The sequence below is a fragment of the Neovison vison genome, chromosome 13 (assembly GCF_020171115.1).
Source record: "Neovison vison isolate M4711 chromosome 13, ASM_NN_V1, whole genome shotgun sequence".
Lineage (NCBI taxonomy): Eukaryota > Metazoa > Chordata > Mammalia > Carnivora > Mustelidae > Neogale > Neogale vison.
This window is the reverse complement of record NC_058103.1, coordinates 11984501-12007102: the sequence shown is the minus strand read 5'-3', so window position 1 is coordinate 12007102 and position 22602 is coordinate 11984501. Positions and strand designations below refer to the sequence as shown.

Genomic DNA, 22602 nt, shown 5'->3' with positions numbered 1-22602 from the left:
TCCATAACTTTTCCAGCTCACTGATCCTGTGTACAATAAGAATCTGACCATTAGTTTTAGGGCATTTACTCAGAAGTCTTCTCGAAACCTACATTGGATGTTCTCCAGAGCAGTACTCTTACCTACTCCAAAGGTGTGGGATGCCTCGGGACACCAGACTTTTATGCAAACCACGCAAGGTGGAGCCTACAAGAACTCGGATCCTCCAGTCTGCACCCCTCACATAAAGGGGGAGCAGAATGAACTACAGGGCTAAAGTCATGCCCAAGATCAGGCAGCTGGTGGGGGCAGGGCCGAAGATGCCAGCCCCGATTATTTTTACAAATTGACGGTCCCCAGTTTGTCTAACGATCGACCTCAAACTAAAATTAAACAGAAAATACTCAGGGAAGCCCTAACTCTTGCTAACCAAATCGTGTTTGTTCCTACCACTGAAGGGGAAAAGGCAACACAGTTTGGTAGAGACTGGGTTAGATCCCCCAGCCCTGACCTGCTGTGAATAGGTCAGAAAACTTTCTCCTTGGAAATTTACATTACTATGACAGGATTAAAACAAAGAAGAAATATTAGGGCCCACTTATCTCATTCTTTTTTTAAAAAAAATATTTCGTTTATACTTGAGAGAGAGAGAGAGAGAGAGAGAGCAGACCGCCGGGAGCAGGGAGCCCAAAGTGGGGCTCCATTCCAGGACCAGGGGATCAGGCCGTGAGTCTGAGGCAGACACTTGGCCGACTGAGCCACCCAGGCGCCCCGTCATTCGTTCTTAATGTTTGAGAAACGAGGATAACAAAAGGATGTAGAAAAGATTGGCGCTTCATCATGAACTGTAGCGTTGGCTTGTAAGTACACGGCATCTTGGTTCTTATCTGATTTCTGGAGGTCACCACGGTCCGAGCAGCAATTCACCCAAGCAAAAGAAACTCACAGTTGTAGGAAAACTGGGTCTGTTCTGGGAGACCAAGCCCTCTTCACGGACAGCTTTTAAGCTGAGCTTTCCGGCCTCAGTTTGAAGTCCCAGTAACGCGGTCTCGGGTTCTCTCCGAGTTCTGGAAAGGGACGGTATTGGATCTCCTTTCACAGGAAGCCAGCAACGAGGGAGCTGTGTGAAAGGGCGAGTGCTTCTGAAGAACAGTCCCATGGGCCCAAGGAGGGCCTTACGGAGATGAAAAGTTTCCTGGGTGGGAGTGGGGCCGGGAGTGGAAGCGGATCCACCTGGTTGTACGGGGGCAGAGGGCCACCCAAGAGCGGGAAGAAGCCAACTGTAAGAGGGAGCCGCAGAAGAGAGGGCGCAGCTCCCTTCTCCTCCGCTCACTCTCAGAGGCTCACCTCGGGATCAAGAGCACAGGTGCTGCCCAACGGGCCCCTGCGCTACCAGAGCAAACAAAGGGCGCGGCCTCCCCCAGCCTTTTCGGTCCGAAAGGAGGCTCGGCCTTACCTTCGAGGACCCACCCATCCCCTCTCGGGCGCCCATCCAATGGGGCCGCAGCCTCCTCCTGCCAGGAGGTGCTGAACTCTCGCAGGAAATGGACAGGTACCACCGACCAATGGTTGGAGCTGCCGCGGGCCAATGGGAGAGGGAAATGGGTCGACCTGGGGTTGAGAGGGGGAGCCCGCAAGAGGGGGCGGGGCCCGGGGGCCAGACACGTAGGCGCAGGGGGTGGAGAGGGGCGGGTCGGTGGCTGGCGGGGCAGCCCCAGCCGCGGAGATAGGAACCTGCGGACGGCCGGCAGCGGCCAATGGGAGGGCGGGTTGGCGTTGGGGGGGGTGGGCCAGGCGCCGGGAGGCCCCGCCCCTTCGGGTCCGCAGGGCTGGGGCGGAGCCAGGCCCGCGTCAGGTGGTCCCGGGCGTGCCGGCGGCGCTGGGGGCGGGGCGCGGCGCGGAGAGGGGAGCGGCGGCCGGCGGGCGGCGGCGGGCTCGGGCTGCGCGAGCAGGTACCCGCGGCGGAGGTGGCCAGGCAGCCCCCGGGGGGCGAGCACGAAGGCGGGGGCCCCGGCCCGCCGCGCCCCCATGCCGCGGTGAGCGCTCCCGCTCGGCGCACTTGTCGCCGCGCCAGCCCCAGCGAGCCGGCTCTCCCCGCCCCGCCAGCCCGGGCCCTACCTGCGGCCGCCGTCGGGGGAGGGGGGTCCCCCAGCTCTGCGGAGCCGCATGAACAATAGGCGGCGGCGGCTCCTGCGGGCGGCGGCAGCCCCGCACCCTATGGATCGGCCGCTCCATGGAGCCCTCCAGAGCGCTTCTCGGCTGCCTGGCGAGCGCCGCCGCTGCCGCCCCGCCGGGGGAGGATGGAGCGGGGGCCGGGGCCGAGGAGGAGGAGGAAGAGGAGGAGGAGGCGGCGGCGGTGGCCCCGGGGGAGCTGGGTTCCGATGCACCGCTGCCCTACTGGACGGCGGTGTTCGAGTACGAGGCGGCCGGCGAGGACGAGCTGACCCTGCGGCTGGGCGACGTGGTGGAGGTGCTGTCCAAGGACTCGCAGGTGTCCGGCGACGAGGGCTGGTGGACCGGGCAGCTGAACCAGCGGGTGGGCATCTTCCCCAGCAACTACGTGACCCCGCGCAGCGCCTTCTCCAGTCGTTGCCAGCACGGCGGCGAGGACCCCAGTTGCTACCCGCCCATTCAGTGTAAGGCGAAGGCGGGGCCGCCGAGCCGGGCGGGGAAGGGGGAGCTGGAGGACTGGGGGGGGGGGTCGCAGAGCGGGTGGGGAACGATTGCCCGGGGGGTGGGTGTGTGCGCGCGCGCTCGGGCTGCAGGGGCTGCTTTGGTGGGTGCTATGGGTGCGATAGAGACGCCGCAGGCCTTGCCAGGAACCTCAGGCGCTTGGGCTTCTTAACCTTCATCTGACCACCTCAGCTGCTTTCCACATCCTGGAGCCCCAGCACGAGAGTCTCCCCATGTCGCACTCCCGGTTTCCCCAAATCTGGAAGGGTTTCAGGCCAGCTGGTAGTTTCTGTCATAACCTTAGTCCCCAAATCAGGGACCTTCCCGACCTCTTCTACGGCCTGTCCCCGCCCCTTCAAGGCATTTGCTTTGAAGCGGATGGGGGTGTCTCCCGCAGGGCTGGCTGGGCTGGCTCTCAAGTCCCGGAAGCCCGTGCGAACTCAAGGCTGAAGTGTCTTTGAAATGTCGTGTTGATTTCTCGGATCGCAGTCTTGTATCTCAGAAGTTGTACCTTTAGGAGTCTCAGTGAATGATGTGCTGAGCAGGGTGGAGTGTGTGAAGAAGCCGGTGGTGATGGGTGGAGAAATGATTGGAGAGGGAAAAGTATGTCCTTCCCCCGGGAGAGCTCAGGAGCGCAAGGTACAGTGGCTAAATCCCAGTCCCTTGACACCCAAGCTGTTCAGATACAACATTTTCTCCTTTCTTCTCACCCTAGATCCTTGCCTATATTTGGTATTTGCCAAATCTCAAGGGGACCATGCCCACGGGTCCCTCCCAGGGCCTTTCTTCCAGTGTCCTGGTTTTCACCAATTTCCCAGGAGCCCCCTGCTCCACACCCTGCAATGATATTTCCTTTGTTTTTTTTCAAAGCAGTCAAATTGCCATTGGAATCCCTGAATCAGTTCTGCTAGGTGGTTTTAGGAGATGTAAATATCTTCTCGTGCAGTTGTCACTTATATTTGATTATTCCCACAATTTCTTCCCTGCTAAAAAGTATTGTTAATACGTATTTATTATTGTTTACTCAATATTTTGTCTACTTTGCATTTTAGTTAATTAAAGAAAATCGTTACCAAGCACCAACTTTTAGGCATTTAGTTTTTAAATTTCATCTGTAACATTTATCTTTCGGTCCTGTAACTTACTTTCACCTGGACAGTTGTGTTACTTTATTTAAGATGTTTTCTTTAAATACCATCACTTAATAAGAAAAGCATAACCTCTTTCCTTATATTTCTATTCTCCTTCTTTATTGGTGTTTTGACCATCAAATTGGTGTTCAAATCCTTAGTTCCCTTTGTTTCTGTCTCCCTCACATTCAGTGTAAAACTTCCTGTTTCTACATCTTGACCTTTACAATGCCTGGAGGGAACAAATGATTTTAAATGGTTTCTGGGTGTTAATTCTTTTTGGCTCTAGTACTGGGAAGATGAAAACCAAGGGTCCTAGTGTATGATATGGTGCTGAACTTGGTTACATACTGAAAGAAATACTGGAAGAATGGTATGGCATATTAGACACAGTGCAGTTTTTTTATGCATAAGTCAAAGGTTTGAGGTTCTTTATGGGTTACATTTTGTGATTTTTTTTTTTTTTTTGTGCAGCTAATGTCAGAGTGGGAGAGGTGTGTGAGGCTTATGAGCAGGAACTCTGTTTCTTCCATCTCTGTGCCCCCAGCTATCAGAGCAGTCGGTGTGAATATGACTTGGGCTGGAAAAACTCACCTGCAGAATACCAGCCGTGGCCAGGGTGTGCTACGTTAGCAACTCCTTCTCCCTTGGGTACCCAGGACTTAATCTTTATTGTCACAAAAGTTACCTTCGATAGGCTAGATTCCTGATTCTAGAACTCAGATAAGAAAGTAGGAAGTACTTTGTGCTTGTGAAAAGAATTGACTTGCACATGACAGGCGAAGGCCCTGGTAAGTTATTTTATGTAGTCTCATCAGAAGTTCGGAACTTGACTGGAATTAATTCTTGATAATTCAGAAAATTTAATTCCATTCAAAAATCAATTCGAGTGCCTGGCAAAAGATAGATACTGGATTAAATTCCAGGAGATAGGGGAGCCTAGGTGGTTGAGTTGATGGAACATGCAACTCTTGAGCTCAGGATCATGAGTTTGAGCCCTGCCATGGGGTACAGAGATTATTTAAATAAATAAAACTTAAAAAAAAACCCAGGAGATAAAGAAATGATAAGATAAGGGGGTGCTTATAAGTCACACCTGAGGGGGATTGGTGATATAAATACACCATGTTGGCACAATGCTTTGATAAAGATGAACTCGGGAAATTGCTAACAGATGCTCTGATGGGTGTCCTATGTCCACCATTTCAGTTAGTGTCACTCGGAAAATAAAGTGATTGACAACCTTGTCTCCAGAGACTTGGAATGAAATTGAGCCACTGACAGCTTTTCCCCAGTTACCCTTTTGAACTTCTCTTCTGGGGCATGAATTGTGACATTAGATTATGAATAGCAGACTGTCAGTTAAGTAAGAATGTTTTAGTTTTAAATAATGCTTTTCAAATTGAAAATTTTGTTTCAAACTTTACTCAAAATAGAAGAGGGGGAAATTACTAAATTTTGTGACAAATTGGAAATATAATAGGTATTTAGAAATCATCTGATATTTATATAGTGCCTTTATGCCCTCTCGCGTGGATAATGAAAGCTTAGCTCTCCATGGGGCTGACAAATATAAATAACGTAGGAGCTCACTCATCTTCTTTTTTTAGTGAAAGAGGGAAAATGTACAGTTCCAAATTTATCATCTTGGGACATATACAGTCCTGGGTATTAAAAAAAAAGTTTCTGTTACAGGAGAATTGTGTCTGTTTTCAAGCAGGGCATAAATTAAGATTATTACTAATTAACTTTTTTTTTCTTGCATCCACTGCAAATCTAAGGATATATTTTCAGGTGTACTTGGGATTTTAAAAAAATTTATTTATTTGACAGAGGTCATAAGTAGGCAGAAAGGCAGGCAGAGAGAGAGAGTGGAGGAAGCAGGCTCCCTGTTGAGCAGAGAGCCCAGTGTAGGGCTCAATCCCAGGACCCGGGGATCCTAACCTGAGCAGAAGGCAGAGGCTTTAACCCACTGAGCCATCCAGGTGCCCCTGTACTTGGGATTTTTAAATGAGTGAGGTATGTGCCATTCACTTATCCAAAACCTACCGGGATGTGCCTATGTGTCTAGTTTTCAAGAATACAGCTGAGAGAGAATAACATCTTGACTGCCAAAATGAAAGAAGTAAGGTTTCGTTCCTGATATTCCTGGAAATATCCATCCACAGAAACTGAAACATGTGCTGAATGTGACTTGACCTGATTCTTACTTAAAACCAGGTCTTGACTGCAGTGGGAAAGGAGAGCCCCACATTCTCTTAGCTGCAGCTCAAGGTCTAGTTCCTACCCAAAGGGACTTCTTCACAAGGAAGGGAAAATAAAGTACCTTCCCCCAGGCCCTGCTCATCTGTCTTCTATCCACTTGCAAGCTGTGTTCTATGCCTTTCTTGAAGGCCGGTCATAATATTTCCTTAACTAGTTAGCAAGAACCTGAGAGGTTGATTTCTACCTCGAGAGAGTTTATTGCTGTCCCTTCCCCGCAGAGGTTTTCTGTCTTCTCTGAAATGCCATCAAAGGAGCTGTCCCTTCAGCACCCAAGTTCCCAATCACTTCTTTTAAATCCTTATACATTTAAAAATTTTAACAAGTCTTGTGTGTTCACAACTATGCTTCAGACCAGAGGAAAAGAGGAAAGGTAGAAGAGAAAATACAACAGTTAATTCCGTTAAAGAAAAATCGGATATTCAGTTGAGGAAATGAGATGTGTGAATGGAAACTTGTTAAAGAGACAGATATCTTTTCATCAGTGTAAAAGCTGTTAGAAAAAATGAATGTTCCTTCCCTTCATGACCAAGGAGATGCCTAACATAGTTTACATATTTCTCCAAGAGGGTTTCTTATCACTCCTTAGTATACACATTGTTTTTTAAATTCATATAGACAAGATAAGAATTAGTAATCAGGATTCATTTTAGAACCCAGATGCACTGAAGCTATTTTAAGCAGAGGAAATTTTAAGCACAGGAAATTGGGTGCTTACAGAATTGTTGGAAGGGCAGGGAGAAGGGGCTTTTAGCTGGACCTGTGAGAACGACTCCCAGAACACTGCAGACCTAGCCCACCCAGGAAGCTACTACTTCTCTAATTGGAAACATACAGGATCAGGAGTTGACGTTGAAACTGTCGATTTGAAGAGCACCCTGTTGTAGTTGCTGTCCAGCTTAGGCAACCACTTGGCCTTGCAGGTTTCCTTTCTACATCTGCCCAGAGCTAGTGATTGGACACTGACATGCAGGAAAACCCCACTTCTCCAAAGTCATGCTTGGCTGGAGAAGCGGCAAGAAGATGGTGTCCATCTCACTTCTGCCTTCCCTCTCTTGAGCATCTAATTGGCAGAAGCAGACCTGTAGCAGTCAGAGAGTCTGGGAAATGTAGTTCCTAGCTTTCTGGCCTTTGTGCTGCATGATACTAGAGGATTTTAGAGTGGATTTGATGGTGAGTCTGCAGGACCAGCTGTAACATTTATTTTTTAAGAGGAGTGGCAGATGAGGTAAAAGCTTGAACAATTAGAACTTTGGGGGTCAAGATGGGCTAGACTTTTTGTATTCTTTTGTGCATACTGCCACTTGCATTGTAAAAGACTAATGAATATTAGTCCTGGACAGGATGGACATACTCTAATTAAGAAAGAATAGAGTTTTGAGCACCGCCAGCATGTGAGTGGTAGTTGGAGATATCCTGGAGCTGGCTGCGGAAGGAAGAGAACAGCCAGCAGTGGGCACGTCCTCTTTTGGTTTTGCCAAAAGTTCAGAAATATATCTTTGTTTTCTTTTTTTTTTTTTTTTTTTTTTAGCAAGCTGACTATATTCTTTCTGTTTCAGGAGGTCCAGTGCATTTAAAAAAAAAAAGTTCAGATCTGAGTTTGGTTTATTTCCTACTGAGATAGATCCCCCCCCCCCCCGCCTTTTACTTGACTGCCGCTTACCTGCTGAATGTTCAGCAGGGTGAGTACAATGACGAGTAAAGCAGGCAGAGTCTACCCTTGTGGATCACGCAATCTCGCAGGACAGCAGGCACTGAACAGGTTATTAAACCTTGTTGGGTCTTGCCAAACAGACTGTTATGGACATGTTTGATGGGGGCCTGACCTCATTTAGGCGGGGGTTAGGAAAAGTTCCTCTAGGAGATTTTGTTTCAGCTGAGACCTGAGGGTTGGGTATGAGTCAGCCAGGTAAAGACAAAGAGACTGAGAAGACAGAGCACAGGGTTTTCACAAGAGAAACCTAACATAGCACTTTATTCCTATAGCAACGCCTTATCTAGCCTGAGTTTTCTAATCACTGGTGGCCATTGTGATCTGGCCATGGATCCCTTTCCAAATGGTGCTGAAGATGTAATCAGGTTCGTCCTCTTAGGTTCATCCTCTGCATTGGAAAGGAGATGAGTGGTTGGGTGTGGTACTTGGGGACATCAGGGATGGAGCTATGACGCAGGTGACTTCTGCAGTGAGATGTCCCCTGGGAGGCTCCTCTCTGCACGTCTTAGTCACCAGCTCCTGGTAGAACCATGTTTGGAAAATATCCTCCCAATTTATTTCCCACCCTCCGTCTTTCCTGCTGCTCGTGTTTGCACCCTGTGCCTGCATGCCTGCCTTATTTCAGTGGCTCCTTAGTGGTTCCTCTTGCAGAAGGCTCCCTTGCCTCCAGATTAGATGCCCTATGGCTGCCACAATTAATGTCCTCTCTAAGTCACAGTCTACTAGCGCTCCCCTACTTAAAAATGCACGAGTTCTGGGGAGGCTGGGTGGCTCATTGGGTTAAGCCTCTGCCTTCGGCTCAGGTCATGGTCTCAGGGTCCTGGGATCGAGCCCCACATTGGGCTCCCTGCTCAGCAGGGAACATGCTTCCTTCCCCCTCTCTCTCCCTGCTTGCTGCTCTGCCTGCTTGTGATCTCTCTCTCTCTCTCTGTCAAATAAATAAATAAAATCTTAAAAAGAATACATGAGTCCTGTCATTCACAGTGTGAAGTTTAAGCCACTCAGAATGACTCTAAACCATTTCACAACCTAGCTGACCCCAACAAGACCTTGAGCCTCATCTCCTATCCCGGTACATATAATCCAGCCACACTGCGCTCCTTGAACTTCTTAATATGTGATATATTCTCATACCTCTTGTTCTTGCTCATGACCTTCCCTTTGCCTGGATTGTCTTTCTCCATCCTGATCTTTGCTTCCTGATGAGAGCCCTCCCACTCATTTGTCTTTTTTTTAAGATTTTATTTTTAAGTAATCTCTACACCCAACATGGCGCTGAAACTCACAACCCCGAAATCCAAAGTTGCACGCTCTACCAACGAGCCAGCCAGGCACCCTCCCTCCCACTCATTCTTTAGGACACATTCCCTGTGTTGACTTCCCTGAGAATCCCTTCCCACTCACCCTCTTAATCCTGTCCTGCAGTGGGAGTTGGTGGTTTCCTAATCTGGTCATACGGCTCTGAAGGCTCTTTTCACACTGTGGTTTTGTTGTTGTGTGTCTGGCTTGTCACTGGACTGTGTGCTTTTCACCATCGAGTACACAGAAAAACGAAGAAGTCTCCCAAAAATGATCTCCCTCTATGTTACCTTGTATTAAAATGGTTTGTCATGGTATGACATTCTGCATGATGTCCCAAGTAGAAATTATCACATGAATAGTTATTGAATGCCCACTATGTGCTAGTCATTAAGATTAATGTAACAGAAAGTAGGTTAGCCACATTTCTTGCCTTGATGGAGCTTACCTTATAGAGGGGAGACAAAAAAGCCAAGGGAGTATAACTTGCTATGTTTACCCGTAGGTAAATGGGTGATTCTGTGGTGTTTTCAGAATGTTTTTGACTTCTTTTTTTCTTCTCTTTCTCAGTGTTAGAGATTGATTTTGCGGAGCTAACCCTGGAAGAGATTATTGGCATCGGGGGCTTTGGGAAGGTCTATCGTGCTTTCTGGATAGGGGATGAGGTTGCCGTGAAAGCAGCTCGCCATGACCCCGATGAGGACATCAGCCAGACTATAGAGAATGTTCGCCAAGAGGCCAAGCTCTTCGCCATGCTGAAGCATCCCAACATCATTGCCCTTAGGGGGGTGTGTCTGAAGGAACCCAACCTCTGCTTGGTCATGGAGTTTGCACGTGGAGGGCCTTTGAATAGAGTGTTATCTGGGAAAAGGATTCCCCCAGACATCCTGGTGAACTGGGCTGTGCAGATTGCCAGAGGGATGAACTACTTACATGATGAGGCAATTGTCCCCATCATCCACCGCGACCTTAAGTCCAGTAACAGTGAGTATGAAGTGATGGGACCGGAGGGCTCACGAGTACTTCTCTACTCAGTCAGTGGCTTCGGTGGGAGTGGATTCCGAAGGAATCTCAGTGGGCAGTGAAACAGGGAAACTCCTTACGTAAAACCATTCCATCCTTGAGCTGAGATGTAGGGATGAAATGAGTGCCAGGGAAAATTGGTTTAGAAAGAGAAGAATGAGGCAGCTGAGGGGTTTGGAATAATCCTAAGCTCATATTCGCAGGCAGGGGTGGCAGTGTGTAATTCTGATGCACTGTGCAGTGTATATCCACACATATGTAGATAGATAGATACGTAGATTTTTCCACTTTAGGGAAGCATGCCTGTCATCACAGAAGGGCTTTCCGTCTTTGGTGGAACACCAGGTAACTACAACGCCTCTTTGCATTCTGCCTGACCACCCCAGCTTGAGGTACCCCCAGAGAAGGGTCTATAAGGAAGAAAGGGGCGTGTCGTCTAAGCTGTGGGGCCGATTCGGGTGACAAAGTGCCCTGGGAGAGTATGACCTGGCTGGTAGTATTGTGGACTCCTGATAGCCTACGGGTCTTATTAATTAATAGTTGTAACTACTTAGTTTTTAATAGCAGGGAACTGAGAAGTAACTGTTTATTAAACATCCAAGATCCATAAACTGGATTGTAAAGCAAGTGTCAGACATAATAACATGGTGAGTTGGTAGAAACCAGTCTCTTTCCTTGGAGGAATCTGCAGGCGCTGGGACTCCGCTGCTTTTGTGTTGCAATTTGTGTCCTCTGTCGCCTGAACTGTGTGATCGAAAGGATGACATTTGTTAAATAGCAAATGCTTAAAATCGTTTCAAGCACGATTTTAAGAGAGAGGAGGGCGTTCAGGTTTGGCGGGGTGGGTGGTGTGGGTCCCGGAACTTCACTGTCTGTCTCCTTCCGCATTGAGCCCAGAATTCCTTCAGATTTTATTTTGTTCTGAGAGGTTCCAGATGTGGTTTATTTTCTGTTGATACTGCTATGAACATTTACTTTTAAAAATACATTGTTGTTCTTGTTTTGCTGTTGGTTTTTTCTTGGACAGTTGTAATTATTTTTATTTTATTATTCCTTAAGATTTTATTTTTTTTATTATTAGTATATAATGTAGTGTTTGTTTCAGGGGAAAAATACATTTTAAAATTATTTAAGTAGATGTTTGTACAAAAATTGGGCAGTGTAGATAAAAAAGAGAAGGGTAACCAGTAATGTTTTCCTTCAGGGAGTATAACTATTACATTTGGCATATCCGCCCGTGTGTTCTGTGTGCGTGACTTAAAAAATCGTTTTGGAAATGTTATGCTCGTTTTTACCCACCCGTTGGGAGAGTCACAACTTCACTGTGTTTCGGAGACCCGGGGATGCTGGCCTGTTTCCCTTGGGTTTTTTTGTTTGTTTGTTCAAGATTTTATTTATTTGAGAGAGAGAGAGAGAGAGAGAGAGAGCAGGTGGGCACGTGTGGGGAGGGGAGGAAGAAGACGGCTCCGCAACGAGCAGAGAGCGCGATGGGAGGCTCCATCCCAGGATCCTGGGATCAGGACCTGAGCCGAAGGCAGACGCCCAACTGACTGAGCCACCCAGGCGCCCCCTCTTGGTTTTTATTAGGGTTCGGGTGAGTTGGATTTGGTCGCTGTCATGTGAGGACAGAATTCTAGGAATCATATGTGTTCACTGATCCACTAGCGAAAAGAGTATGTTTACAGGCGGGTTGTCTTTGTGGAAAAAAGAAAGTAGTTGGTGACGAACATCTAACTGTTACAAAAGGCTCCGTGGAAAGGTGACTAAAGAGCTCTACTATCCTGGTCGCCTGCTTTAAAAACTCACGTGCTGTCACTGGCCGTGGGACACGTACAGCATCCTGTGTTGACATACAATCCTCAGGAAGGTCAGATTTGACTGCACATAACCTAAAGACCAAAATTATAGTGGCTAAAACAAGGTGTATGTTCAGTTGTCTTTGAAAAGTCGTCTGCAGGGCTTCGGGCTTCCCAGTGTCATCAGGGATCTGGGCTCCTCTTGTTCAGTCCAGTCCCAGTGCGTGGCTCGTGTCCTCAGGCTTGCCTTGTGGTCTTCGATGGCAGCGGAAATGCCAGTTATTTGGTCCAAGTAACAAGACCTGAAGGAGGAGGAAAAGCAGAAGCACAGAAAAAGGTATTCGTGGAGCTGAGTTGGCTCCTGTTGTCCTCCCAAAAGTCCACCAAAATACATCTGCTTGCAGTCATTGGCCAGAACGTAATCACAGAGTCGCGGCTGGCGCAGGGGAGGCTGGGAGGTGCAGGACTCTAATCTGGGTGGCGTGAGCCCAGCTGATCATCAGGGGCTATTACCGAGGAAGAGGAAGAGCAGGGCGGGTGGGGGCAGCAACTGGCAGTCTTCCCATGGGATCTTCATGTGGGACGTGCATTGGGAAGAACTGTTCATTTCAGATGTTTAGCATCATTTGGCCAAGCAAGGTTAGCCAGGCCTTGGGGCATGTGGCTCAGACCCCTGATTTAACTAATGGCTTCTACTCCTTTGCCACATTGCATTCATTAGCCCAAACATCACTTCTTAAAACTACTTGCAGAAAGCCCTGGAATAATGGATTAGTGTCTCTGCTCTGTTAACTGGGAAAAGCCAGCTACTTGATATTGTTAGCAAAGGTGTCCACAAAAGATGGTCTTAGTGGAAACATTGTCCTTTTGGGGCTTAGATGGGTGGATTTCAGGATTTTGGCTTAAAGGCATTTGGCAGAATAAGAGTTCAATCGCAGTCATTAGAAGCTAAATTAGTGTAAAAACAAGGTCGTATGAAAAAGCTTTGGAAAAGGAAAAGCCTTGCCCAAGGTGGAGGTTGTGTTATTACTTTTATTTTATTATTAAATAACTTCTTTCCTCCTCTTAGAGAACATAGAAGAACAGAGAGGTAAAAGCAGTGTGTTTCTGCAGTTTTTGTGTTTATGGATACTTCTTTTTACCCAGAATATTGCACGGGAAGTCCTAGTAACTGTGCTGCTTGTAGCGTGCCTTCGAGCCCCCAGACCCGTCCACATGTTGTGACTTGTTACGTAAATAAATCGTCTTCGACCGCAAGATATTTGAAGGTCGCACAGATTCCACTGCTTAGATATACTCTGTTAACGAAACCAAACCCCATATGATAATAATAATAATAATAGTAATAATAATAATAATAATATACAACTGATTCTTATGAACTGCTCTCTTTATGTTAGGCACGAAGCATTTCACGGCCCTTCTCTTAAATTCCCGTAGCAGCCCTGCCGAGTAAAGACTGTGAGTGTGTTTATTTTACAAAGGAGGAAACTGAGGCTCAGAAGGTGTCAGCCATTTCTCCAAAGTCTCCCCGCCAGTCCTGAGGGCGGACTTCGCGGCCCGGTCTGACCCCTCCGCCTGTGCTCCCAGTCACCAGGCCGGTGGCAGCACCCAGCTGCTGGGCGGCCGGGGCGTTCACGGCTTTATTTCCCGTGGCCCATAGCACTTTGGTTTTATAGGATTGGGAATAGCATTATCCCTCTCACAGAGCCCCAGAATCCACATTTCCTTAAGGTCTGATCGACTCACTCTTGTTTCATGGCTGCAGCGCAGAGGTGAGTGGGGGAACTCCCCGTGGTTGGGACTGGCGGCACCTGCCCTCTTTGGTGTGGGCATCAGTTGAAACTGACATGAGGTCTTTGCTGCCTTGACTCCCTCTTCCTCTAGAGGCACTGCCCCCGCATGCCGGGCTGGTTTCCTCTTTCCTGTGGAATACCCTCTGTGCCTCCCAGCCACGAGGCCCTCAGCACCGTCCCCCTCATAGCAGGAATAATCTGGCTTTCAGGGGTGCTCTTGCCTCAGCCCCTGCCTGTCTAAACCCTACCCGCGTTCCTGTGCTTGGCGTGTACCCGGCGGTTCCCTCCCGACAGCCTGGCACCGTGGTCAGTGCTGAGCAGTCATCTCAGGCTGGGCACACGCTGCCTGAGAGCATGTAGGAGAACAGTCGGGGGACAAGGGACTAGAGCCGCTCGGCTAGGGGTCCGACCCCAGGTATCTTCTGGGGTCGGGGTCGGTGTGTTTGCGCAGCCGCTGGGGGGAAGCTGTAGGGCTTGGGAGGAGTGATGGGGAAGCGAGTGTGCGCTCTGTCGTTGGAAAGATGGGTGGGCGGTGGAAAGATGGAACAAAGCACGTCTGCCTGCCGCAGCCTGCCAGCCGCATCCCCCTGGCCGCCTCTTATTGGCCAGGATTTCGGGAGCATCCCTGAGGCCTCCAAATAGGTTCTGTGTCGTTAACTACCAGGGGCACGAGTGAATGGGCGAATGAGCCAACACAGGATCCCTTCAACTGGTCTGCTCACGGGGTCGCCAAGTGTGCAGCTCCCCCTTCTCTCTTCGGAGGATGTCCTGTGTCCTCCGGGACTTTTGAGCATGTGCCTTTTCATCCGCTATAACCTCCAGACCCTTGTCCCAGTCCTAATGTCCGAGTTCGCCAACGTTTCAGGTGCCGAGGCTGGTATTGTCACAGTGTATTTGTTACCAACCTCCAAGGCCTCTGCCCTCTTTTTTCTCTGCACCCTTCCTGGATGCCAGCCCCAAATAACTCCCTGGCAGCGTGTCCCTTGCAGCCAGCCAGAGGGCTGCCAGGTGCTGCGGGAGCAGACCAAGCCCTGCTGCCTGCGTCCGCTGCCATCGTTCCATCCAGCCTCGGCGCCCCGTGTTCCCTCCTTGTGAGTTCCCTGCTGCGGCCCTCGGTCTCCCTTCGTGGGCTTGTTTGATTGGCGGCTCCTCTTGGCAGCTAGGGGCTGAGTAGTGCCCTGCCTCCAGTTTCTGCGCTCACTTGTGCTTTGTGCCCTTTTCACAAGATAAAGAAGCAGAAGCCTTGCTTTCTTGGAAGTGGAAGGAGGGCACAGCTTCCATCGTGCCCTTGACCTCAGGCTGGCTGTAACGTTCCAAGCCCTGGATGATACCTGGACGGGCACTGGCCACAGACCCTGACTGTGTTTGCTGGGGAGGGTTTCTCCGGGCTGAGAGTGTGCTGTGGAACGCTGTGACCCACTGGGTCCCACTTGCTGGTGTCCTTCCTCCGGGATCCTGAGGTCAAGCAGATTTCCTACGTGCAGGAATGAATGAATGGAAGAAGCACCTAGAGCTCGGGGATCCTGGCCAAGAGCAATGCGGCAGGAAGGACTTGCCTAGAAAAGCTTGAGGAGTCGCCGTCACAGCAGTTTTTCCTATAGGAGAATTAAGGAAACTGTAAAACATTCCCAGGATGGAACCGGGAAGGAGCAAAGTACTGGCCAGAGAACCCAATTCCTAGTCCTTCGTAAGAGTTACTTAAGTGGCTTTTTATGTCCCATGAAGCCATCCCCAAACGAGACACTTCCAACAGTTCCTGGCTTAGATACTGCCAGATCTCTCTGCCCATTTTCCGTCCCACTTCTGGGCTTTGTGGTTCTTTGTTTGCTACAGGTTCCTTCCTTCGAAGTTGGAGAGGGATGGACACGTCTTAAGGATTTTTCCTGGCAAAAGCATACAAGTGCTTAACAAATTGGATCATTTTGGTTGTAGGAGGCAATACCTAAGGTTAGCCAGCAGCCACTGGGCATATACCAGACGATTCTGTTCAGTTGATGGGTAGCATTCTGCATGAACACAGACGCATGTTCTGCAAGTCAAATAAGGACATAAGTAAATAAAGCTGAAATGAAGCAAACCATCGAACCTGGTGAGGCCTGGCAGTCTGACCTGGAGGTCCAGTCGCAGCTCCCAGTTCATTAATGTTGCTGGCCAACCTCGCTTTTCCCTTTTCCCTTGGGCGTGGCCATCTCCCGCACAAAGATGGTTCTCCTTTGTGTGTTAGTTTGACTGCGTGGTGTTGAGGATCTGATAGTAAGCGATACCAGACACCTGCTGTGCCCTTCACGAGCTCCCTGTGGGGTCGCAGGCAACGACCTAAGTCAGGACTATGGTGCACGCTGTGGAGGGAAGATGTTGGTACCACAAGAATGACAATAAGAGAATGACAATAAAGGGGCCTGCCTGAGAATTTCCTGAGGGAGCAAAGGAGTTAATGCGGGGCCATGAGGGTAGGTGGGGCTCAGGGGCCACCGAGAAGGATCAGGAAGGACATTGGTCTCTTTGTGGCAGATTTGCCATCCTTTCCCCAAGCTTGCTCTGGAGTGCCTTCCTTCATCTCTGGGAGCTCGGGGGTGGGCGTGGGGGTAGAGGGGCTTCTCTGCGGCTTACTCAGGTGTGGAGGAGGTGGCTTGGGGCCCTGGGCCACAGTCCGGCACCTGTAAAGTCCATGTTGCAGTTGTAGCAGGAGATGAAGGATCTTGGGAAATATTCTGGACCCTGAGCCGTTATCTTGGGGAAAACAGCCTCAGTGCGGGGGCAGGTTCAGGGCCAGGAGGACATTTAAGGTGTGTGGGCTCTGATTCCAGATGATGCCTTAGTGTCTTCCCCTTTGTTTGTTTTCTCTGATTTGAGCCCCTTTTGCCGTGAAGGTTGGATCGCGATGTCTTCTCTCCTCCACATGTCTCCCCGGGCACACTTGGTAACAACTAAGCAGTGACATCCTCCTCCTTCTGCAGCCGGTCTGTGGCTCCGTCATTGCTCAGGGTCACGGTCTGTGCTTCAGGATCTCTAAGGAGACAAGAGCCCGCCTGTCTCTCCTTTCCTCCTTATCTCTTGGAAGCATTTCAGTTCCTAACTTGGTATTCTACTTCATTCCCGCGAGCTAGCTCAGGGCTGCTTGTGGGGAGAGAAAGTGAGACACAAGGTGATGGTGTGGGCAGTCTTGTTAATCCAGAAAAAATGTGGCTTCGTCTCCAGGTCGCCCATCTCCTCACCTCGGAATCCCCTTCCCTGTAGAGCCAGCAGCTCCCCGTAGAGCCATGCTTGTCCCTCTTATTAGGAAAGGCTGCTAACATGGCACCATTGAACCCCTTGGCATCTGTGCAGAATGTGTGCATGTTCGTTTTGGGGACAGGGTTGTTACTCTGACTAACGAAGACTCGGAGAAGGTTGTGCATCAACACTGTTACAGAGAACTTCTAAAACCGGTCGTCTGGGTGACCGGAGACTTGGTGGCATAGAACACCAGCCCACCTGCCACCCGTGGCTCCGCCGGGCCGGGTTGCCTTGGGCACATCTTGTACTCACTGATACGCGGACCCCTCGCGTGTGACGTGAAAGGTTTGAATGAGGGGGTCCCTTCCAGGGGCGCTTCCAGGACTGACGTTATGCACATGCGTGTGTTTGGGAGAAGGTGGCGACTACGTGGTCTGTCTGTGCATCAGGCCATCACATGCCCAGGTTCCCCGCTTTCTGGCTTCTGGTTGCAGGGGCTGAAGCTCCCAGTGAGGGAGCATTCTCTGAGAGGTGTAGGGAGAAGACAGTTGACAGGAGCTCCCGGGTGCACCCCTTCCCCTTGGCTGCCCAGGGCACAACAGATGGCCTCGCAGAGAGAAGATGCTCGGGTCACGTGAATCAGGAGGGAGAGTCACAGTAAACCAAGGGCAGCCTTCATCCTGGAGACGGGACACAGTCAAAGGCCACCTCTGCCCTTGGGGCTGAACGCGGGGCATGCCAAGGGCTCAGAGCTTTGCTCTAGCCGTCCCCCCCACTTAGGGCTTTTTCAGGTGGGATGGGGACCACTTAGGTGTTTGTGTGCCCCAGTCCCCCTGCCCAGCAGAGCCGCAGGAAGACCGTGCGGGCACCGGGCTGTGACAGCGAGGTCTAGGATGAGACACATTAAAGCCGAGGCTTGCTCATCCCCGGGATTTGTGCTGTCTGCAGGATACATGGACGTTCTGATCTGAGAAGAAGGCATTTCCCCTGAAGCTTGGCTTTGGGAATCCTGAGCCCTGACATTGAGCGTGTGGCTAGCCTCTGGGGGTTCCAGAATCCTTGTCTGTAAAACGTGGACAGTACAGGAGTGGGGTCTGAAGACGGTATGAAACCGTCGTGCCACGTGTCCCACGGGGACCACAGTCACGACTGGCGCCGCACTTCTTTCCTCTTTCCAAGGAGTAGGAGAAACTTCTCGCTCTTCCTTGGTATTTTAGGTGTATACAGGATATAGTTGGGTTTCCCTTTTTAAAGTAGCATGAGAGGGGCATCTGGGTGGCTCAGTGGGTTAAAGCCTCTGCCTTCGGCTCGGGTCGTGATCCCGGGGTTCTCAGGGCTCTCTGCTCGCCGGGGAGCCTGCTTCCCCCCCCCCCCCCCGCTTGCTGCTCTGCCTACTTGTGCTCTCTCTCTGTGTCAAATAAATAAATAAAAATCTTAAAAAAAAAAAAAAAAAAAAAGGTAGTATGAGGATTTTAGGCGGCCCTGAGCTGCCCTTTGCCCAGTTGGCCGGAGGTAGCTTTACCTCTCCTGCTGAACCCAGGCAGATTTATGTCAGCCAAAGCCACAGAGGGGGGTTGATAGCCCTCAGCCCCTTCCAACTGTATCTGGGTTTCTTGGGGGTCTATAGCTCCCAACCCCTTCCAACTGTGTCTGGGCTTCTTATGGAAAAGGCCAGCGTTTCTCGCTCCTGCTGGACCTGTGTTAACTCACAGTGCTCGGCCCCCTGAGAAATGCTGCCTTGTTTGTTACGGCCTTTGGCCTGATTGAATGGGACAGCTGGCCAGTTTTATGGCTCTGCCGGCCTCTCAGCTGACAATTAAAATGCTTTTGCCCCAGGAGGAAGGCAGTGTATTTCTCCTTTCTCTGCTGCACCAGTCTACGGCCAAGGTCAAAGGGAATGCCTTTTCCACTCCCGCTCCTGGCTTCCCCAAACCCACTTAGCATTCTTGTTGCACAGTCTTTTCTACGACTTCTCAGGGTGAGCCAAAGAGATTCTATGTCGAGTTTTGTGGTCCTCCTTTGGCAGGATGGGGGAGCATGGCTGCCCCTTTTCCATCTCCACGCAGCAGCTTTATTGCTGTAGCTGTTCAGATCTGGCTGGGCACAGCACCGAGTAGGTACTCAGGAAGTGCTGGTGGGTTTGGTCATCATGAGTTCCAGCACCGTCCCTCTTCCCATGCATTAACCTCTGCCCGCAACCCAAGGCAATATCTAAACAGTGCCCGAACTCTCCTTTAGAGCCCGCATTTAGGATGTGAACCCTCTCTCTCATTGGAGATGGGCCCATGTGAGCTCTGGGCGAGATGTGCCTTGTGTCTTGGCTCTATTGCTTGCTAGCTGGGACCTTGCGCAAACGACAGACTCTTTGTGCTTTTGTTTTTGTTAATGTTAAATGGGAATAATTATAATTCCACCCACCTCATTTTATAGGGTAGAGGGGAGGATTCAGTGAAATAATCTAGATGACGCTCTCAGCCCTGCCTGGCACATGGTAAGTGCTTGGTATGTTGATCATAATTCCAGAGGCTGCATTTTCCCCTCAGCCTTTAGATCCATAATTTGTGATCTTGTACTTTCGAGTATAAATCATCTTGTGCTTGCATTCTCAGGGTCTTAGTCCTGTTCTCTCCGATTGTGCTGTAGGTACTTAAAATTGAAAGTGCGATGTATACATGATATACGTAAGGTGTATAACATACATATAACATGTATACATAAGGTGAGAAGAGTTCGATGTTGAACTACAAAGGAAAGTTGCTCTCCTTTACCCTAAACCCTGAATTGACGTCTTAGAAGCAAGTGAAATTAAGATATGGGGTTCTGTTCTGTTTTGGTTTTTTTTTTTGTCCCCTTAGATAATTTTTATTCTGTAAAAACACAGAAATCCCAGTAGAATTCTGGACAACAGAATTTGTTATCTTCCCTCTTCTGCTCCCTGCCTCCCTCTCCCATAAATCACGTGCAGTATAGGACTTCGCATGTAGCATTCCCAATGTTTGGCAGCAATTCTCTGTTTCTATGAAATCTTGCCTTTTCTTCTTTTTCTTCTTCTTCTTCTTTTTTTTTTCTTTCCCTTTATAGAGAGAGCAGGAGGAGGGACAGAGGGAGAGGGAAAGTGAGAATCTTAAGCAGGCTCCACACTCTGGGCAGAGCCTGACATGGGGCTTGATCTCACAACCTGAGATCATGACCTGAGCTGAAATCAAGAGTCAGATGCTTAACCCACTGAACCACCCAGGCACCCTGAAATCTTGCATTTTCTATCCCTAGTCCCTTTCTGGATGGACTTAAACTCCTCTACTGAACAAACTGGAAGGTGTTCCTTGGACCTCAGATAGTCAGAAGCCTAATATCTGCGTCTGGCATTTTGCCAGCTGGGGAGGCTCTGACTCTACCAAGCATACCCATGGGGCCGTGGGACCCTGGAACTGGCTGCTCTTGTAATCCAGACCCGTTTCTGCAGATCCCCGTGACTGCTTGCCGCCAGATATGCCCGATAAGGCAACGTAACAGGAAAAAGTATCAGTGAAAAAAGAAGAAGTTATCCCAGATTGCATAGCGCAGATGCGACTGCTTTTCCCGTCTACGCGATTTGCCTATTCCTGTCTGCGTACCTCGTCTTCTCCTGCCAGTTCAGTCCATCTGGATACATTTTATTTTTGTTTGTTTCTGCATTCTGGTAACCTTCAGAATCCAAGAAGGAGGAGAAAAAGATTGTAGTTGGGGGAAACAACAGTAATCTTCAGTTTCCAGTTCCAGAACTCCCTTTTGTGTTTGTGGGTAAGGTTAGCGCTTAAAGGAACCTTAGAGCCGTGACCACGAGACGTTGAGTGATTTGCCAGAAGTCGGGCTGTTGGGATGCCCGGTCTCGTGACAGCGTCCTGCCATTCAGGCGCCCCCAGCCCTGACAGTGGGGACCTGTTAACTCCGTCGCGTTTCCCAGCTGGGGCCCTAGGACTGTGGACGACAGCGGAGTGAGGATCTCCATATCCCCCGCGGAGTCAGGGATGCCTGGCTCACGGCCCCTGAGGTCACGGCTGAGCAGCCAAGGCTGGGTCTTGTCGTTTCTTCCCTGGGGTGTCTAGAAGAGACGGAGGGTTCAGGCTCTGCCAGGTGTCCAGTTCCCGGGAAGAAGAAACCGTAGAGACGCCCTCCCCCTCCCCCCAGCTGTACCGAGAGTTAATTGACATGTACAGTCTGTGAGTTTAAGGTATATGATTTGATTCATGTACACGTTACAAGATGATTACCACAGCAGGCTTAGTCAACATCCGTCACCTCACATAGTTAACACTTTTTGGTGCTGGGAGAACATTTAAGATTTATTCTTCTTGGCAGTTTTTAAGTCTATAATACAGGATTGGGTTTTCCTAAAGATTTTATTTTATTTTAATTATTTTTAAAAAATTTTATTTATTTATGTGAGAGAGATAGAAAGTGGGGGTCGGGGGTGAGGGACAGAGGGAGAAGAAGCAGGCTCCCTGCTGAGCAGGGAGTCCGAGGTGGGGCTCGATCCCAGGATTCTGGGATCATGACGTGAGCCAAAGGCCAATGCTTAATGACTGAGCCACCCAGGAACCCTTAACATTTTATTTTTAGGTAATCTCTGCAGCCAACACGGAGCTTGAACTTACACCCCCAAGATCAAGAGTCGCAGCCAGCCAGGCACCCAGTACGGTGTTGTTCACTGTAGTTAGTCACCGTATTGTATGTTAGGCCCCCCAGAACTCACTCATCTTTTAATGGGAAGTTTGTTACTCTTTGGCCAGCATCTCTCCATTTCCCCTGCCCTTCAACCCCTAGCAACACCATTCTGCCATTTCTGTGTTTGCCTCTTTTGGCTTCCGCATGTAAGTGAGATCACACTGTATGTGTCTTTCTGAATCTGACTTATCCCACTTGGCATAATGTCCTCAAGGTCCATCCATGTTGTCATAAATGGCAGGATTTCCTTCTTTTTTAGGACTCATACTTCATTATATGTGTATATACAACACGACTTTATCTATTCGTCCATAGATGGACGCTTGGATTGTTACTGTATCTTGGTTATTGCGAACAAGGCTGCGTTGAACTTGGGGATGCAGATATATCTTGGAGATAGGATTTCATTTCATTTGCATGTATAACCAGAAGTGGGATTGCTGAATCATATGGTAATTCTACTTTAAATTTTTCTTTTAAAGATTTTATTTATTTATTTGACAGAGACACAGCGAGAGAGGGAACACAGGCAGGGGGAGAGGGAGAGGGAGAAGCAGGCTCTCTGGTGAGCAGGGAGCCTGAAGTGGAGCTTGATCCCATGCTCACTAACACGTTATCTCCTACTTTTTGGTAATCACTGTCCTAGCAGATGGGAGGTGATAGCTCATTGTGCTTTTGATTTGCATCTCCCTGATGATTAGTGATATTGAGCATCTTTTTATGTGTCTGTTCGGCATTTGTTTGTCTTCTTTGGAAAAGAAGGTCCTCTTCCCATTTTTTAATCAGATTGAAAAACATTTTTATTTCCTAAGTAGTTAGCGCCTCGTTCTCTGTGCGTAGGGATAGGAATCCCGTGGTGTATCAGGAACCATCTCTCTGTCATTGTCAGTTCTCCTCTCTCCCTCAAACTCAGAAAATTAATCATAAATTATTGTCTTTCCCAAGTGCATGGCAGTTTGTGACAAGGAAGGGTGACCCATCCAGTCCCACGGATGGTAATGAAAAATCAA

The 22602-nt window shown here is 49.3% G+C and overlaps 1 protein-coding gene across 3 annotated transcripts in view; it reads left to right on the top strand.

The window, feature by feature from the left end:
- Nucleotides 1-1999: 1999 nt before the first annotated feature.
- Nucleotides 2000-22602, top strand: part of MAP3K9 (mitogen-activated protein kinase kinase kinase 9) — a 73394-nt gene continuing 52791 nt past the window's right edge. For 2 of the 3 annotated variants that reach the window (XM_044232023.1, XM_044232021.1), the window contains exons 1-2: nt 2000-2615; nt 9628-10041. In XM_044232023.1, coding sequence (XP_044087958.1) covers nt 2213-2615; nt 9628-10041 — 817 coding nt within the window. In that variant the 5' untranslated portion in view covers nt 2000-2212. Of the gene's footprint in view, nt 2616-9627; nt 10042-22602 lie in introns of those variants that run through there. The other variant, XM_044232024.1, reaches the window with a different exon arrangement.